At 38.9% G+C, this 19,612-nt stretch overlaps 1 protein-coding gene across 5 annotated transcripts; it reads right to left on the reverse strand.

Annotated features, from left to right (window-relative positions):
- Window positions 1–625: 625 nt before the first annotated feature.
- Window positions 626–18,114, reverse strand: hfm1 (helicase for meiosis 1). 5 transcript variants are annotated; one of them, XM_037787112.1, is made up of 40 exons: window positions 17,990–18,114; window positions 17,159–17,317; window positions 16,952–17,067; window positions 16,279–16,591; window positions 14,707–15,044; window positions 14,204–14,245; window positions 14,014–14,084; window positions 13,789–13,921; window positions 13,105–13,256; window positions 12,915–12,992; window positions 12,343–12,498; window positions 11,925–12,125; window positions 11,242–11,330; window positions 11,083–11,126; window positions 10,839–10,940; window positions 10,061–10,206; window positions 9,755–9,849; window positions 9,475–9,608; window positions 9,279–9,326; window positions 8,992–9,072; window positions 8,769–8,860; window positions 8,497–8,603; window positions 8,370–8,417; window positions 8,132–8,229; window positions 7,909–8,043; window positions 7,638–7,723; window positions 7,364–7,447; window positions 7,035–7,192; window positions 6,763–6,866; window positions 5,473–5,658; window positions 5,286–5,351; window positions 5,045–5,169; window positions 3,781–3,863; window positions 3,489–3,604; window positions 3,301–3,384; window positions 2,231–2,542; window positions 1,931–2,012; window positions 1,652–1,751; window positions 1,060–1,211; window positions 626–920 (listed from the first exon to the last, which is right to left on the reverse strand). In XM_037787112.1, the coding sequence occupies exons 2-40, from the start codon at window positions 17,227–17,229 to the stop codon at window positions 866–868; spliced, it is 4,683 nt and encodes a 1,560-aa protein (XP_037643040.1). In that variant the 5' UTR covers window positions 17,230–17,317; window positions 17,990–18,114; the 3' UTR covers window positions 626–865. The 5 variants fall into 5 exon arrangements, with proteins under 5 accessions (XP_037643040.1, XP_037643038.1, XP_037643039.1 ...); XM_037787110.1 differs by having other exon boundaries at window positions 1,060–1,214; XM_037787111.1 differs by having other exon boundaries at window positions 1,060–1,214; window positions 17,159–17,313; window positions 17,990–18,093.
- Between the last annotated feature and the right edge of the window lie 1,498 nt (window positions 18,115–19,612).

Below are 19,612 nucleotides of genomic sequence, written 5' to 3' on the forward strand. Positions count from 1 at the left end.
GTGGCAGCAGGTGATTTAGATCCACATTAGTTTGATAGATCACTAAATTTGTCCTCCTTCACCCAAAGTGTGTGGAGGAGCGCTATCGCAGGTCCTTCCTTCCTGCAGCTGTCAGACTCCACAACCAGCCCTGCTCCCAGTAGACCACTTACACACCAACACACTGACAATAACCTGATATTATCAGGTGGAATTTCATTCATTCATTCATTCTCACTGTGCAATATCATTTTCCACTTGTGCAATTTTGTTAATAGTCTGTTTATTGTCAATATTGTATATACTGCTCCTATTTTTATACTTCCTTCTATTTAAATGGTTCATATTTTGTTACACTTTGTTTAACTCTTTTTTTACTGTGTTAGCTGATGCATCTTGTTTTTTGCACTATCCCCTTTGCTGCTGTACACTGCAAATCTCCCCACTGCAGGACTAATAAAGGAATATCTTATCTTATTTACATTAAAAATTCACCAAATTAAATAAATAAATAAATAAATAAAGCTGATTTCATGGCCATTGACGAATTACCTGTAGAATATGTGCTAAATCATCAAAGGATGAACACACAAAGCTACTTCTAATTATTAAACAAGCTGATTTACTCTCCAAATTCTGTACTGAATCACCCAATAAACACATATTTTATTCAAATAAATCAATAAATTACATTAGTAACAATTAGAACTAACATTAGAAACAATTTGTCTCATTTACAATATGAACATATATAATAACTTGACTTTAAAACAGTCTACAACTCTTCATGTAAAGCTCACTGGTTAACGAAATATGAACACAAACATAAAGAAAACACAACAACATGTAACAACATATTCATGTCACAGTGAGACAAGCAGTGCTTCTAAAATATACCATCAAATATCCCAAAGAAAGCATCCTCTTCTTTGCAGTTGGTGCTGAATATACCGTGTGGGAAAAAAGAGGGAAGTACTTTAGTGAAAGTGTATTTGACAATGGGATTATTTTCATAATGTACTAAGGAAAGAATATTGTAATGAGTCAAAATAAAAGCATTGTCATTATATTTTCCTCTACCTTCTGTTGACAGATGAGCTGGTGTTGGACGGGACACTCATTGTTGAGAAGAAATCAAACCTTCTGGTAAGTGGGGCCACGTGAGTCTCAGTCTGCTTTGGGAGGTTTTCTGGTGTTTTTACTGTGATCTCCTCTCTGAATATGCTTGGTCTCTGCAAAAAGGAGGAAGGGAAGCAAGTGTCACATGTGCCAAGTCAAACACCTTTGATTAAGCTTAACCTGTGAGTCAGTGAGGTTTTTGCTATTAATACATTAACAGAATATTCCTGTCCACACAGAGAAAATCTTTTCAGCAAAGAGCAACACTAATAATGCATTTTGGTTTCTGCCATTTGTTTTGTTGACATCTAAATGTATCCATGTAGATGAGGGACGCATTTAAAACATTATTAGGTGAAAACTATGAAAGCAGTAAGATGTTCAAGATTTTTACATGGTGGAGCACTCCACAGTTCACTGGGTTAAATAATTCAAAAACAAAACGCAATGCAACAAAAGAAACTATGTAAACAATAGTATTCTCCGTGTATTTAAATGTAGCCACTAAACTGCACAAGTAGCACACGCACAGATCTCTGCATACCACACATACCTTTTTATTCCAGTCGAGTGTGATTCTGTTCTGTGGTCTGACTGTACCCAGTGAGGGTCCTGGTTCTCTGAATCTAGGACTTAAAGTTGGTGAAATCGACCTAAACACAGAAATATGAGAAATGTTTTTACTGTCTTAACTGCAATATAAAACCTCAGTGGACGATTCTGTATTATCTGAGACGAAATTTTCACACATTATTTGATTTCTGATTTTTAAAAAAAAAAAGAATTGCCACCTTAATTGGAGATAATTCGTGCATTGTGCGTCTGGCCTTACCTCAGCGGTGTTCTGGCCGTGGTTATACGGGGTTTGACTTGTGAGTGACTGAGGAATACTGGTGCAGATGTGGCAGCAAAGCCTACACATAAAACAAAGGTAAGCTAATCAAAATCATAACAATGGTTGAGACATAATCCCTCATAATCATGCCTGAGGTAGGGTATACAAAGATGGTGAAAACATGACTGAGTGTGTGTTACAATGGCGCCTTAACGAGATGTATGGAAAGCTAAAAATAAACAAATTGACTTCCCTCTTCTGTCTCTTGAATTACATGCAATTCAAACTACCCTCTACCTGGCACGTTGTAGTCAACAGACTGCTGGACTTGAGGTTTAGCATTAGTTGGACACAAGGCCAATGACGTCTCGCTGGCATGCACCAAGTTCTCGTCATCAAAGTCGCCCCAGTCGTCCCATTCATCTCCAAGGTCAAAGCTGACGGTCGGTATGTGTGAGAATGAAGCATTTTTGCAGAGAGCGCCCTGGTTTGACGCCGTAGTGGACTTCTTCGAGTAAGCCGAGCTGGTTGTCTTCATCTGGTTTAGAAGCGGTTTGTGGTTCTGGCTCACACCAACACTGACTCCTGTGTTCATCCACACTGAGGAACCTAAACACAAATTAATTAAATGAAAAGGATGTTACTGCACTTTAGGCTTTCTTGGATTCAAGAAAAAAAGAGTATAAAGACCATAATTGGTGAATTTGTTTCATTTTCTACCGTTCACTACAAACTTGAGCAGGCAAGTACTTCAAAGTTGATGGTGTAGACGATAATCTTGGCCAACATATATGATATACAATATTATTTCAGTGAAATTACATAAACAAACTATTACTTCTCTCTCTGCCAGATTAATTTTGCTTTATCCGCCTTCTGCTAGATATAAAGTTGCGTTTCTTCCTCCTTCAAATCACTGGGGTCAATTCAATTTTGTCATATTAAATGTTGTCTCCTTGAATTATGTCCACAAAAAATGCCTATTAAATTATGTAAAGTCTTTTCTTGTTATGCTTTACTTTACTATTTTTTTTACAACAAATAATTTAAAAGTTATTAATATATTTTTTGGGATATATTTTGTGAGATTACTGACGTTCTTTTTTGTAATTCTATCAGGCACTGATGTATGTTTTGTGTGAAACGCACATTGTTTCTCCCTTTGTTGGTGCAGTCATGGATGCTCTGGCCCCCACAGTTAAATGTCTGTGTCTCATGGCAATGGCTAAGAGACTGAAACCCATATACTATGCACTGTAATATGACTGGCAGTATGTTAAGTATGTGAGATTTGCAATTAATGTGCTAAAACATGCAGAACCACCAGTATGGTCTGTTGCGTAATGAATTAAGTTGTTTAACGGTACTTTGATGGTGAGCATGAGATGCAGCAGGTGTTTGGACGGTCTCCTCCGTCATCCTGTGCATGTCCTCCACATAGTCATCAAAATCTGAGTATAAGAGACAGAAAAATAGTCACAGATCATGTGATTGTTAAACCCTAAAATGTTGGGGAATGTGTTGAGTTCAAAGTCATCATCTTTAACTTGTTTACCGCTGTCAAAGTCGTTCGGATGAACGATGTCTGGCAGTTGAGCGCAGTCTTCTCTTGTCAGATCCACAGTCTCAGTGCGAGGTCTCACTGGAGCTACATAGTGACCTCCTCCGTACCTTCATCACATAAAATAGGACATTAATATAATTCAGCATAAGGCCATCATATTTTATTGACACTAAACTTATTTTATAGTCACACTTTTCCAGTATTTGCAGTAGTTGTTGAGGGACTTATTCTAATATTTGCACGTATGAATCAAAGTCTAAAATGTCAGTGTAACTGTGAGTACCAGGAAACAGTAGGTAGCCTCTCTTTGGGTTTGTAAGCAAACTCCTGCATGTTGACGGACGCAGACTCCTCGCTCATTTTCATCTGAGGACATAAAACATAACTCATTCAGCTCAGTAAAACAGAACAATAAACTCTTTTAATGCACTTATAAGCAGATAAGAAAGAGACTTTTGTTTGTGAAAGTATAGTAACCTTATTCATAAAAGATTATATTTAGTACAGACGTATAAAAACGCACAACAATGCACATGCATCTTGCACATTTATTCATACAGTACGACAGCCTCATCTGGAGTTCTGGATAGAATGAGCATAGAAACACACATACTGTATTTAATTTGCATATTCTACACAACAAAATGTGTTTATAAATAGCTTTTCTAAAGTGTATATCTACATGCCTAGACTCTCTGGTATATATGTTATGCACATACTTAATACACATACATTTAAATAGTAGAGCTGTAACGATTAAACGTGTAGTTGTCAACTATCAAATCAATCTCCAACTATTTTGATAATCGATTAATCGGTTTGAGTATTTTTTTAAGAAAAGACTCAAAATTCTCTGATCCCAGCTTCTTAAATGTTAATTTCTGGTTTCTTTACTCCTCTGTGACAGTAAACTGAATATCTTTGAGTTTTGGACAAAACAAGACATTTGAGGACGTCATCTTGGGCTTTGTGGAAACACTTATCCACATTTTTCACCATTTTTAGAGACCAAACAACTAATTCATTGAGAAAATAATCAACAATGAAAATAATCATAAGTTGCAGCCCTATTTAATAGTATTCTCATATCTTAATACTAAACCGTATAATAGCTGTTCATGTATAACAATTATGTTCTATGTTACATATATTGTGCCATATAGTGGCTGGTCACCATAGTGGCTGGTATTTCTTGTTTTTCTTTGCAACAATTCAACTTCCCCACTTGTATCCTTGACATTTCTTCCAATCTTATCTTAACCAGTGGTGACTCGGCGGTGACTCATCACCTTCTTCTGCAGATTCAACATTAAGTGTTTTTTTGGAGAAACAAAATCTTACATAAGTGCACTCATCATTCTATCCTGGATGAGGTTTGTAGGATAGCACAGCCTTATATTAATCACAGATAACTACACACTGATTCTTGTTTATTCGTTTCAATTCAACAACTGTTTTTTTTTTTTTTGTGTGATGGCTGCAATGTTGAGAGTATGTGATGCAGGCTTAGACGGACTCCAAAAAATCGTATCTGTTTTGTTCCTCACCTTGAGTCGTTTGACGGGAGTCTGCGCGAGTGTGTCACACCTGCTCCTCAGGTCGCTCAAATAGGAAGAGAAACTGGATTCTTGACCTGTTGACCTCTTCCGTGCCACAGTTACACCAACTTTACCTTGAGGGTGGAGAGAAGACCTCTATAATCTTGACAGCCATACGAAGCAAAGCACAGGTGCACTTAAGTGCACAAAAATGCACGTAACACAGTGAAAGATGAGTGATTGTACTCACAGCAGTCGTGGCCACAGAGATCCTTATTCTTGCAGAAGTGGTTGCACTGTCTTTTATTGCCCAAATCTGATTGTAAAGTTGTCACATTTGAATAGAGGAAAAAAAAACACATCTCAAATATCAACCATCCTTTGAAGACATTCTATATGAATATACACAATTTCAGCATCATTAAACAGTGTAGTGCCTTGGTCTGGAGAAGATGTGGCATTTTGCCTCTGAGTTGCAGCCTGATCTGTAGACTGTGGTTTCAGTGCAGAGAGTTGCGGTCTCTGTCCAGTCGGATCATACGGTATGTTGTATGGATTATCAGTTCCAAACCTCCTGGCTCCGCTGTAGTAGACGTTGAACTTCTGCTGGATATCCAGGCCCACTATAGGACAGGAAGAGACCAATATATACAGTAAATGCATCATAATTTAGCTTGAAACACTTGCTTCTCAGTGATACACATATAACAATAACGCTTTACAACAAGTTTCTAGATGAGAGACACACTGCATTGCACAACATAGTTGAACATAAGCCATGGTGAATTGTTCAATTTATAAATAAAGAACCTTGTACTGAACAACACATCATACTGTCATGATCTGCCCTGCTCCTTGGGTTTTCCCCTTGTTTTGTGTCATTCATTCAGGTTTGTATAGTGTTTCCTGTCTTATTTTGAAATACTCATCTTGTTTCTTGTTTCAGATAACTTCACTTCCTGCCCTTGTGTGTTTCCTGCCTGTGTGTCTGCCCCGCCCTGATTAGTTTCATGTGCCTCATTAGTCTTCCTTCCATGTGAATTTATTTTTTTCTGTGTTCCAATACCCATACTACCATACTATTTAGTATGTCCCAATACATAGTATGTCAAATGTATGCCAAAAATACCAGGATGTCCTACTACATCCGGTCATATTTTGCAGTACGCAAGCCAGCATGCTTTTCTGCCTATTCTGACCCATAATCCTCTGCGCAGCGGATATATTAGCAAGAGGGTCAAAGTTTAAGGCGCAATGTTAAGACAAAGTAGTATGTCTGAATTGTATACATACTGCATGCAACAGTACGTACTTTGTGAAGGCAGCTGCAGTATGTACTAAAAGTAAAAAGAAAAAGTATGTGATTTGGAACGCACCCTTAGTTTTTGTGGCCCCCTTGTCTGCGTTAGTCAGCGTTCCAGCCTTTTCCTCGTGTATTCCTAGTCGTATTTAGACCCCTTTTTTTGTGTTTTTCCACTCAGCCTGAGCTTAGTGATTTTTCTGACTCTGGACTGCATTCCTGTGCACCAAACCCTTGCTGCAAAGTCAAGACTTTTCATTCTACCTGCCCTGTGTTTTCGAGTCTTGCATTTGACTCTACTGTCTGTTTGTACCAACCGTGACACATACTGTTATTCCCCTCTATAATATAGTTGATGTATATACTGTATATTTATTTCTATGATTTTTTTTTTTATATTAAATGCAAAGGTATTTCCATGGTTTACCATATTGCGAGCTGATGAGATTGACACTGATCTCCTCTCCTTTCGAGGCCTTTCCCACCTCAATCTTCTTCGACCAGCTGCCACACTTTAGCAGCACCAAGTCCCTGGAAAACAAACAAAATCAATATGCTATATATTCTCAAACCAGGTGCTGTCTTTTTGTACATAATGGTGAAAGGTCTGTGTTCTGATTTAGTGGCAGAATTATACAGAACGAGAGGGTAAGACAACACAAAATTGGTGGGAGCCTGTGAACTGTTTTTTTTCCTCACGTGAGTTTCTGTAGGAAGACCACAGTGTTGTCAGAGTTTCCAATAATCAGAGAGACATAGTGGTTGTCTGGAGCCGTTCTCCTGGACAGCAGCTGTGCTTGGTTTTTAAGGTTCACCTTCACCACAATCTCCGCTGTAGCACAGCTGTACCTCGAAAGCTACAAAATACACCAACAACTTTAAAGAGAAGCATTTAAGAATAACAGAGCTAACCAATGAAACCTCGCTCGCAATAATAGCTCAAACGTCTGACCAACAAAAAGTGATTTATATGACATAAAATAATGTACTTGTCCCTTTGATAATAAAACTCTGCGACATGTTTTTACCTGCTCCAAAGTAACTTCATACGTCGGGAGATGAATGACAGATTCTTTGATTTGGTTGCCAAACGGTGGATGTCTGTTGACAATCTGAATAAAATAAATAGTTAGAAATTATATATAAGTGCTCTACACAATCATTATTAGATAATTTTTTGCAAAAATGAAAGGTATTAACAAGATTTCACTTAACATAAGCTTGCCATTGATCCAGCTCAAATAATGTTTGAATCAAATACTTTGGATTATGTTTATTTTTTTAAATATTATACAGACTGACCAGCTCAAGCTCTCTGGGGTTGGTTTGCTCTATTTTGCCGAAAGTGGTGAGTCCAGCGTTCACCATGGCAGTTGACAGGGTCTGGCCTGAATAACCACAGTGTATTAAAAGGTTAATATTTAGTATGAAATTGCATGTACATCTAATTACATCTAATAGGAAGAATGTTTAATTCATCATGTAGTAACTAGCGTAGAGATTTTTCCTCATTCTAGTACTATATTTACATTGCTTAGATAAAAAATGCTATACTATGCTAATGTGTATCCACCTATCTTCTCCAGCTGTTTGGAAACATAGGACGAGTTTTCCCAAAGTTTGGCTCTGAAGCACTTTCCCAGGATCAGGGAGTTGAGCAGAGCAGAGAAACCAGTCTTGGATCGGTGACTCAGAAACTCTGACAGGCCTGATTGGGATCAAAACACGATTAAAAAAATATAAAGTTAAACAGAGAGCACTTTGTTTATTAGTTATCCCGGATTTACCAAACATACATTTGCTGATGCGCATCCCATTCCTGAAGATCTTTGCTGTGTCCTGTGTGAGTCCAAACTCTTGAATTGAGATGGAACCCAACTGAGCCTGAATCAAGCTACAGACAAGGCAATAAAGACATGATATATATCGTGCACACTCCATAAGAAATCCATCATATATATTCTGCAATAAAATTAATAAACCAGTATTCCTTTTTTATTCAACACAGAGAAAGCACTGAATGAATAAACCTACCAGTTCACTTTCATCTCACTGGTTTTGATCTTTCCCTCAATGGGGAACCTGGAAAAACACAGAAGCTTAAAAACAGGTGTTGTGATGCTGTATAAATGCAATTGTCAACCTTACAAATGTGTCTGACCTGATGGTGATCCTGTTCTTGTCCCTGTTCAAGGTGTTCAGCGACCTCTTCTCATTCATCCTCAACTGAATGTCGCTGAACTCTCGGCTCTTCGACACCAACTCAATCTGAACATACAGACACTTTTGATCTGAACAGTACTTTCTATGCAATGCCTTACCGTAATGATAGTTAAAATAATTCCCCTTTTGCAGGAAACCAACCTAACAATACAACATGTCACTATATTTGCATTTGAATCAAATACATTGTGCAGTTTTAAGGAAACCTACCAGGTCAGACAGGTTCTCAGTGCCATCCACTTTGCTGAACTGTTTCATGGTGTCAAAGGCAACACAGTACCTCGCCATCAACCTGCCGCCCTCTGTGGAGAACAAAAACAAAACTTCTTAACAGTTTTAAAGCTCAGTTGAAAAAGAAGAGTAGATAAAGGTGCAGATGTCATTCACGGCACTGAACACAAGTTAAGAATATTAACTTATTTCTCCTCCCTACCTGTTGGTTTGATGTTGATGTCCTCATCCATGTCGATCAGACCGATGGAGGACAGAGAGTTCAGGTTCTTCAGACACAGTTCTATGAGAGGAGAAACAAGCAATCACCTTAAACTACAATAGAGTTAGTTAGTAATGTGCATAATTAACCCAAAAAGTCAAGACTACAGACAGAAGCAAAGCTTAGTGGCTTCAGTACAGTGGTTTAAAGTCATCAATAGAGTATCCTCCTAACAGCAACATGCTGCGTTAGTGACTTCAAATAGAGTTAAAACAGTTGTAGCCCACCTTGCAATTTTGCTTCGATTCCATGTCTGTCCAAGTTGGCGGAGAAACCTGAAATTGGAGTTGAGGCACACTGCACTGACTGGTTTTACATACATTTACATACATGGTATGTTTAACGTCATGACAAAAAGGAACTGGACACTAACTCTGATACAGATTATGTTCGGTGTGTTTGTGTTGTGTTTTGAGCTCTGACCGTAGTGTGTGGGGTTCTTGAGGGCTCTGATGTAGAGGAGGGTGGAGCGTATCCAGTCCAGAGCCATGTTGACATCACTGATGGTTTGGAGAACAATCTCAGCATTCAGGTGCTCCACCAGGTGACAGTGTAAGCTGGGGAAAGGAAGTATACTGTTACCTCATGTACTTCTGTAACAATCTCTCTCCCATGGGAGCTCCTATGAGTCAGAGAAAGACAGGCAGAGAGAGAAGAAGAAGAAGAAGAAGAAGAAGAATGTCGAGTGAGTGAGCTGTAGTACCTGCTCTCAATGATTTCCACCCCATTCATAAGGTTCATGTACTTGTCTTTAGTTTGGAACTTGGTCATGATCACTGCTGTCGCTGACGTGTCAAACTAGAGGAAGAAAAAACAAAAGTTGGTATTTAGTTTGTGCATCATACTAAAACTAGCTGTTGCTATCTTTCTTACTCCATGAACTGTATTGAAACAAATACTATTTCCATACGAGAGACCTTCAGATAAGTTAATGGTACTCTTTCAAAAATCAATGCTATAAGGGAGGCAAGAAAAATAATAAAGTATTCTATTATTATTCTGCCATTACTTGTGGTCTTCCTGCGCGGCCTATCATCTGCAGCAAGTCAGCCTCACTGTACTCCTCACAGGAGCCTGCCACATACTGCATGGTAGATTTGATCACCACCAGATGAGCTGGCAGGTTCACCCCCATGGCCAGAGTCCTGGTGGTAACTATGGGATTTAGAATAAGACCACAGGCACAAATTCAGTGTCCATGAAATACAATACAAAAAACTTAATTTCAAACTGTACCAGCAAGCGCTAAAAGTTTCTGATTGTTTTGCACTAGAGTGTGGTAAAGTTTCTGGTTTCTACTTTTGATAAGAGATACACCAAGAAGTCGGCATACGATTAATATCAGTGGATATGAACAGCGATATTATTGTCAGTCTAAGATTATCTTTATTGCTGTATGGAAATGCCATTTTGTGGTCATTATTGTGTCTCTTAATTATTCAAACAGAATAAAGGTTTCACAATCTTATTTGTTACTATATCAGTCAATATGGATAGGAAAATGTTGTATATTGCTATTGGCATAAAAACATACCAGTAAATGTAACTTTAAGTCATACTCTCTGCAGTGTGTATTTCCTTTTAGTAGTAGTTACAAAGCTCGGGCAATGTTTCAACACGATATGGGTGAAATACTGAACGGCTCAGTTGTTGTAACCTGTGACACTTGTCTTTCCTGTTTATGTCTGCAGCGTTAAAATGAAAACACACGATCTGGTTGCACACTTATATAGTCACATATCCATTTACAGCACAGAGATAAAACTGTACAAGTGACAAAGTCTCACAGAGGACAGGCAGGTCTCCCAGAGTGAAGGCCTGTTCTATCAACTTCCTATCGGACAGGTCAACTCCTGCATGGTGGTAGCCAACTCCTAACATCACCAGATCTGGACCAAAAACACAACACCAAATAATGTCAGACAGTCGATAATTAGAGCCACAATCAAATGAACATGTGCTTTCTTACTGGGTCTGGACTGAGTCTGCATCTGGTGTGTCTTGACATTTAGGTTTAAAAAGGGGACTCACCTCTCAGTTTTGACTCCAGAATAGAGTTTGCGTATTTCATCAACCTTAACAAATTACAAATTAACAAAAAGTCAAGAAGATCAAGCTTTCAGTGAAATTAACCAAACTGTTTATGTGTTTATGAATAGTTGCATACGTGAGAACATGTAAGAAACATACCTTTGCTTGTGTTCAACGCTCATAATGAACCGAGCATCCTTGGCCAGAACTGTGGCTGACTGCTGGACTCCTTTCCTTGTAGAGCAAAACTACAGAATAACATAATTACAGTGTTTCACAATCGCTAACATGCTTTTGTCCAATCTGTAGTCACAAAACTCTAAACACAATTGGCTCAACATCTGTCTGTTGTGGACCATACCATAAACACAATTCATGTTTTCACAGAATATGCAGTCAATTCACATCTTTCTAAAATGTTTAAATTTCCTTTCCATAAAAGCTTATCCAATATGAAAATGATGGATCTTTCTTATTTACTAATGCTTGCACACAACACTGCCAGACATGAACCTAATGTTCAAAACCTTACATATAGAACAGAGCCTCTATTTCTGCAACAACAGCAGCTCAAACGCTATATTGAAAAAGCTTTTTTTGAATGAACTGATCGTAGAAACAGCTGATTTACTGTAAGTTGTTTTGATAGAGTTAGTGTATGTAGGTATTTGTAGAAAGTTTGATGTATGTGTGTTGCTGTGTTAAGAGTTTAGAAAAAGTATCTCAAGTATAGGTAAATGCTTGTTAGCGATTAATAAAAAAAACAGTATTAGACCATGAAGAGACCTAGCAAACGCACAAGCAAGAAAAAGAAGAAACTTTGGCTCAGCTTCCCCACCCACCACTAGCGCAGGCTTCTGGTCAGAGTACGTCTGTATGATGTTGGCCATCTTATAGTTGAGCGACAGGTCAAACTTGAACTCTGTTTGGTTCGGGCTGCAGGGGAATCCCAGCACCACCTTCCTCAGCTTCACCGGACGGTGGCTCTCGTCCATGTCCAGATATGTGGCTGGACCGCTCTCATTAGACAGCCAGTCCGCTATCTAGTAACATAGAGCAGACATAACAATGATCTGATTACTGAGTTACTTGATCTGTTGCTATTTTTATGCTTTTTTCTTACTTAATCACTTAACAGCAGACTCCAAGTAACCGATTTATCTATGATTTATAACATTTAGAGAAATTTGCCCCTCATTGCCTTTTGAATTCTCTTATCATAACCAAATTTCTGCCGTGCTCTCTTTCTCAACCACTTACATCAGAGGTGTTGGGTATGGTGGCCGATACAGCCACCATCCTCATGGAGAGGCCTGCTTCTGGGTTCTGTGCTGTTCTGTAGGCGTGCACGGCCTTCATCCTGCTCACCACAACCTCCAGGGTGGCACCACGGGTCGCATCCTTCACCACATGCACCTGGAAGAACAAAATGTGCCATCTTACAGTTGGCTTTAGAAAACCTCTTTAAGGCTCCTCAGAGATGTTGATGTGTCATTAAAATAAAATTAAGCTGTCTTTTATCACTGTATTCCATCACTGATATGTGGAGGTGCATCTCAGTCTGGAAAAAACTACATAGTGTATGCACTCTCATAATACATAGGCCAAGAACATAATGTACTATATTTTTTTTAATGGCTAACCTCAAGTGAAATAAAGTGCTGAGGGCAGAGGCTAATGATGTGCCGTCATGCAATGTGGCATAATAAAGAACACTGTAGAGAGTACATCTTCTGGCAGACGAGTGCACAGTGAGCATCCACCACTATGCAGGCAGATTATGAGACACTGTGAACACTGAAAAAAAGGGGCCTGTGAACAAAGTATCTGACCTCATCGATAAGGAAGAGCCTGACCAGCTGCAACAGACAGTTGTCCTTCCATTTTCTTGTCATGCTGTCCCATTTTTCCTGTAAAAAAGTTATATACAACATTACTTATTCAAGTGAAACTTCCGATCGCCATTTGATTTTTGATTCTCATTATTCCTCTCCCTTAATTTTAGGATGCAGTGTCACACACAGGCGTGGTCAGGATGATGTGGGAGTCCTGAATCTCAAAGAAGTCATCGATCTCTGTGTCGCCCGTCAGCTCCTTACAGTTCAGCCCCAGAGGACCAAACTTTTTCTTCCAGCTCTCGAAGCACTGACTGCAGAGCGCTTTGATGGGGGCCACTGGCAACAACAAACAGTGAATCATTTTACAAGACATTTCTTTGCTCCTCAGAAACACCCTACATCTGTAACTGAATCAAAAATCAAAACATTCTGGAAATGATACACTCGGCAAGTCAGAAGAAAAAAAATATTCAAAGCCCCAGTGCATGATTACAGTCATGTGTATTGGGTTGAAGCATTGTTGCTCTCCACTGACTTTGTTTAAGCTGTATTTCATTGGGTATAGGATTTCTGCCCCCTGCTTGAATTTTTATACAGCACAAGCTTTGTTCACATTGGCAACGTGTATAAACAGTAATTTATATCAGATCTGTATTTTGTGTTTTCAATCAGTTATATTATTATTCATTTTTCAAGTCTTGGGAGTTAAGAAAATATAACACAGTTTCAGGAATTCTTCTAAACTTTCTGGGTAGGAAATATCTCCCCCCCAGTACTGAGACTAGAAAATACAACTTTTTAGATTAAATTATAATTTGTGTCAACACAAATTTGCGTATTAATGTTGTCTACACAATATTATGCTCACTATAGACAGCTTTGACGTCTCTCCAGGGCTCTGACGTCTCCATTAGCAGACGAATGATGGCCAGCTCGAACAGCACCGTTTTACCAGATCCAGTAGGAGCACATGCCACAAAGTTCTTACCCGTGTAAAGAACCTGCGAACAAACCAAACATAAACACAGTCACAAGTTCAGATCTAACAGGTTCTAACAAGACAATGATTCATATTCATAATCGAGATGCTTACATCATCTAGTGCTTTGGACTGAACGTAGTTGAAAAAGGGGAACTCGTTGAAGACGGATCTGAACTTCGCTGCTGCGTTAGCATGGTTCAGGAAATCAAACCACATTACTTGTGACATTACATTCCAAGCAATCTAGCGCAGTTCAAACACTGTCTAACAATTTCAAACACAAAAACAACAAAAAGGATACGGATTTCAGAAACTGGTCGCAAAACTCCAGACCCAGATGACCCTAAAATGTGCACAATCAAAACATAACATACTTTCATTTTCAGTCACACGCTCACTGATTTCACTCATTCCACCTTGATGTTAATGTGAAATGTTTAACATTTATATAGGGGATAAAATCACTTATATTTTGTAGTGAATGTACAGGAAAACTGCAGAAATGACTGTAGACTACATGTGGTTAAAAAGGTTTCTACTGTTACTCTCTACAGCTTCTACTGTTTTACAATCCACCACCTAGTGACCAGCATGTTGCATTACAACGGAGTGGTCAATGGGGGGAGCTCACCTCATTTCACCTCATCACACCCAAACACAATGTGGCAGCTGCTGCCGTGGCAAGACACGGGCATGCTCATTAGCTGCACCACTTTACAGCAGCTATATGAGTGTTATTTGTTGAACCAGTCAAAGACTATGAGCACAGCGCCTGTCTGTGACTGTGTCAATGCGGTGCAGCACCTTGTATAAGAAGCGGCTGAGGCGTCATGGGCGGAACGAAGGCTCTCTTTGTGCCCTTGTCCTGCATCTCAGCATGTACCGCCTTCTGCGGGGGTCGGCCACTCGCTGCAGATGAGCCCAGAGGAGGGGGTGGGAAGGGGGACTTGGGGGAGAGAGGAGGAGACGCCTGGCTAACTGTCGCCCGTGGCGGCTGAAGAGGAGGAGGCACTGTCGCCATGGTAACCGCACTGAGAAAAGTTTGAGGTCTGGATGCTGTCTGGCTGCTGCTGCCGCTGCTTCTGAGGTCATTTGGGTTTGACGAGTCACCTCCACTGTTCAACACCTGAACCTTGAACAAGCTGTTGTGGGAAGGAGGGGAGGGGACGGAGGGAATAAAGAATTGATAGAGAGGGAAGGTAGAGTGAGAGAGGGGAAAACTATTGTTGCTGCTGCAAGCTTGGAGGCTTATTTGAAGCCTATGGGGGATGGTATAGCATCTTTTCATGTTCTTCCTATGAACTATCAACGGATGTAAATATCAAGCCTCTACATTCCAACAAATTGAGGGATTAAAGAGTCAATCAGAACTGCATTACATTTTTGGACAGCGAAAAACTGGAAAAATGGCTTTTATATTGAGCATAACATTAATCCTGCTAATTTAAAGGGACTATTTGTAACTTTGTACGCGCATAAATGTAGCGGGTCGTCACACATGCGTGCTCGCATATGCGCGTTCGCGTGTAGCCACTGTACCCTCCTCCTCTGCCTACTCTCCTTCACTCAGACAGCTCAGCTCGCTCCACCTCTAGACGTGAACGCGCGCTCACTCCACACTGCAGAAGAGTTAGTTTAGCTCTGAGAATATCTAGTGAATGCACAGGGGACGTTTGTGCAGAAATAACTGCTGCAGCTCCTCCAGACCAACAGAGGTTTTCCGTGTCTTGTGAAGTGACGGAGCTCTACAGAGATTTACGTTGTCTTCTCGTTACCGACCGGGTGCCGGTGTCTCCTCTGCTCTCTCCGGCTGCGGGCGGAGAGAGCAGGGAGACACGCTGGAGAGCCCCGTTGCCTCAGCCTGCACTCAGGCAGGAAAAGCCAACACTAGGATCAGGTCTAAATCATGTTCATGGAGAGACCTTCGTCTGGTCAGCTAACATTACTGCCAAGCAGCTGAAATATAGAGTGATATTGTGCTTTTAGCTGACGTGTGTCGCCTCACTGTTTTGAGCGATGCTCGTTCAGGTATATTTAGAGCGAGCAAGCGCGAGCCCGACGCTGACTTTCGTTGATTTCACGGCCACAGGTGTCGCTGTTAAGAAGCATTTCTGAAAGTTACAAATAGTCCCTTTAAGCATTTTTTAAATTATGTTCTGCATCCGCCTCCAAGGAGAGAAACATCCTTGTTGGCCTGCTCTTTAGAGCCTCAAGGCCAAATATCAATCGTTGGCAGTTAAATGCTTTGAAGTCAGAAACCTGTTACCGCCCTCAAGTGGAGATTTCTTATCTTTCAAAATATGTACCACAGGGAGACTTAAAACATTTCAATTCACAATCATGTAAATGTTGTCTTGACAAACAACGGACACTTGCCTTCTCCGTAGAGGTGGGCTTTTGCTGCGGTCCAGAGACAAACACCTCCTGCTGATGGCTACGTGACCAGAGTCCTGCGGGGTTTCATCTCCACTTCTGCCACTCTGGTGGGAACCCTGAGCGTAATCCCTGAACCCTTCACCTCCCCAAAAGCTGGTACTGGTGCTGGTGTTATTGCTGCCACCCTGAGTTTCCTCAATCTCTTTCTCATCATTGTTATAACTGTAAGAACTGTTGACTTTTGATGGTAAAACCTTAAGGCCAGCTGATCCTTTAAAAGGAGGCAGGAATGTCTTGGGTCTCTGTGAGAAACCTGTGAGCAATATTGAAGAGGGAGAGAAGGTCTCATCAAACAAAGTTGGTAGCTGTGTCTTTTATGTGTGACTCTCAAAACTAAGGTTGACAATTTTGCTATTTTGATTGCCAATGAAAATAATTTAGAGCAGGGAATTTACCATTCCAGTTACTAATGATTATGAGAATATATCATAAGACCCAGATCCCAGTTTGTTAACGCAAGCCAAGGGAAATTGAAAAAGGTTTCAAGTCTATTCAAGCTATCGTGTCAGTGAGTCACACAGTTAAATTTAATAGGGCTTCAATAGGCCAGATACGGAGCAGTTTACTCAAGTCAAGTGAAAAGGAATTCAACCTAATCCAGAGCACAACATACTGTATAGGGTAGAGAGAGACTCTGCCTCCTTCTGCATATCCTGAGTGTCTGGAAGCTGAGAAAGAGATGGAGGCACTTCCAGCTGCCATGGGTTGACCTCCTGGTGCAGTGGCTTTCTGTCAAATACAATCCAGAGGGAAAAAAAACATTAATTCGGCTGTGAGAGGAAAGAAAAGAAAGGGATGTGGGGCATCTCTTTGTACTCACACTTTGTGGACAATGGGTCTCTCAAAAAACAGGTTGTCCAGGGACAAGGTGCAGTCATCAGAGTCCAACATCTCATCAGGTCATGTATAGGCGCTCACACATTTGAATGCAAAGCGGAGAAATATCAATCAATCACTAAGATCCACGGTGGACATCTGGCTTAAAGAAGAAAACAAACCAGAGATATGCAAAATTGAACCAATACATATATAAAGCTATTGTTGCAGGCTTTTTTTTTGAAGGTTTGTTTTGACAAACATGAAATATATATTTACCATCTTTTTCTCTCATGACATATCCTGGGATGCAAATAGCAAGCCTCCAAATGATCTAACATTTGTTACATTATATATATAATTATATAATTAATTAGTGTATGGATTCAAACTATTTAAGTGATTAAAGAGAAAATCATCACATTACATTTCTCTTACACAAAAAAAACAACTGTAAATGAATATGTTGCTTTGTTATATCAATAACTATAACTTGGTTAGCAATATTCCTGCTGATTTGATTCTAGCTTAATCATGTAGCTAATATAGCTAACGTTACTTATGAGAGAACTGGATGCTCTATAAGTAGCCCACGTGCTGAACAAAGATATATGAAACATGTATGAGTGATATAGGTTAAGTATCTCACAGTAAAATACTTAATTATGTAACTAATGTCACAATACAGGGCTGAAAATATGTCTGAAACAGTGGAGGAAACTGCTAGCATGAGCTAAAGCGTTAGCAACATCAAATATGAAGTATATTTTAATCAGTTTATCAGATAACTAGCTGCATGCAAGTTATCTCTACTATTTACTATCAGTGTTCCTACCTGTGATAGTGAATAAATTCAATCCATAGACATGAAACTCAGTTGACAGGTCTGAGGTTAACCCTTGACCTCACTAATGCTCATTGACATCTTATGAAGAACTGAACATGATGTTGACCCCTGAGCTACTGTGGAAGAGTGCAGTCTTATTATTATTTATTTATTTATTTATTTATGCATTTCTTTTTTGTTCCTTGAATTATTTTCTACCCCTTCTTTTATTTTTGTTATTATATTATTTTTTTATAATTTAAGTTATCTTTCCTATCCAATTAGTGCCTTGTATGTTAGAAGTATTGAGTTTAGATTATAATGACTTAATGTTTGTAAATTAATTTTCTTCAATAAAAAAATAAATAAAAAAAATGTTAGTTGACATTTTAGCTAGGGCGTCTCCGCCGTGTTTGTACGAGACCGAACCAGTAACCAACGTCTCAACTGACAGTACTGTAGCTACACTTTTTATTAAAAAATATTGTTTTTAGCTCAATTTTGTCATCAAAATTTAAGTAGGCCAACTATAATAGATGTACTGTGGAATTAAATCCATTTTTTTTTTTTTATTATTATTTCAAAATGACAGTATATATAGTAACAGCAGAAAACATTACAAATATTTACATACAGAAGAAGCATAGAAAAAACATAAACAAAGAGCTGTGCCAAACATAAAAGGACAACAGAAATGAAACAAAACCAACATAAAAAAAAAAAAACACAATAAAAAAATAAAATAAATAGATAATAATCTAAAAAAAGACCACGCGAGAGTATGACAATAATTTCACTTAAAAACTTTAAAGATATTGCATAAAATCATTTTTTTCATTGCTTTCATAAATACAAAGAAATTAGGCTTTTTTTTGGGTAAATTTACACTTGTGAATGTGGAACTTCACGAGAATTAAAATTAAATTAATAAGAAAAAATGCATTACTGTCTCTGTCATTGTAATCATAGCAACCAAATATAATATTTCTATAGTACAGTGCAAAATCTGAGAAAATGTTAACAAGTATAAAATTATTGACATCTTTCCACAATTCACATGTAAATGTACAGGACCAAAATAAATGAGAGCAAGTTTCAGGATGTGGTTCGCAGAAGGAACAATTTACATCTATGTCACGCTTTAACTTTTGTAAGAAAATGTTTCACTGGATAAAATCTGTGGGATATTAGTTGACATTTTAGCTAGGGCCTCTCCACCATGTTTGCGTTTCAACTGACAGTAACTGTAGCGACACTTTTTTATTAAAAATATTGTTTTTAGCTAAATGTTGTCATCGAAATTTAAGTAGGCCAACTATAACAGATGCTACTGTGGAATTAAATCCATTATTTGTAGATTGGGTGTTTAAAAACAATGCGTTTTCGGGCTGAAAACAGTGGACGAACCACCTAGTAACCATATCCATGGTAACCATTTCAACTGACAGTACTGTAGCTACACTTTTTTATTAAAAAATATTGTTTTTAGCTCAATTTTGTCATCAAAATTTAAATAAGCCATCAATAACAGATGCTACTGTGGAATTAAATCCATTATTTATAGATTGGGTGTTTAAACACAATGCGTTTCGGGCTGAAAACATGGCTGAAAACAGTGGACGAACCCCTTAG

Source organism: Sebastes umbrosus, chromosome 12 (assembly GCF_015220745.1).
Source record: "Sebastes umbrosus isolate fSebUmb1 chromosome 12, fSebUmb1.pri, whole genome shotgun sequence".
In the NCBI taxonomy this organism is placed as follows: domain Eukaryota; kingdom Metazoa; phylum Chordata; class Actinopteri; order Perciformes; family Sebastidae; genus Sebastes; species Sebastes umbrosus.

Coding starts and splice junctions, on each gene's coding strand:
- hfm1 (XM_037787110.1), bottom strand. CDS start 17,229: ATGTTGGACTCTGATGACTGCACCTTGTCCCTGGACAACCTGTTTTTT. Junction 12,499..12,914: donor GGCTCTTCCTTATCGATGAG/GTCAGATACTTT, acceptor TTGTTCTTCCAG/GTGCATGTGGTGAAGGATGC. Junction 10,207..10,838: donor GGGAGACCTGCCTGTCCTCT/GTGAGACTTTGT, acceptor TAAATCCCATAG/TTACCACCAGGACTCTGGCC.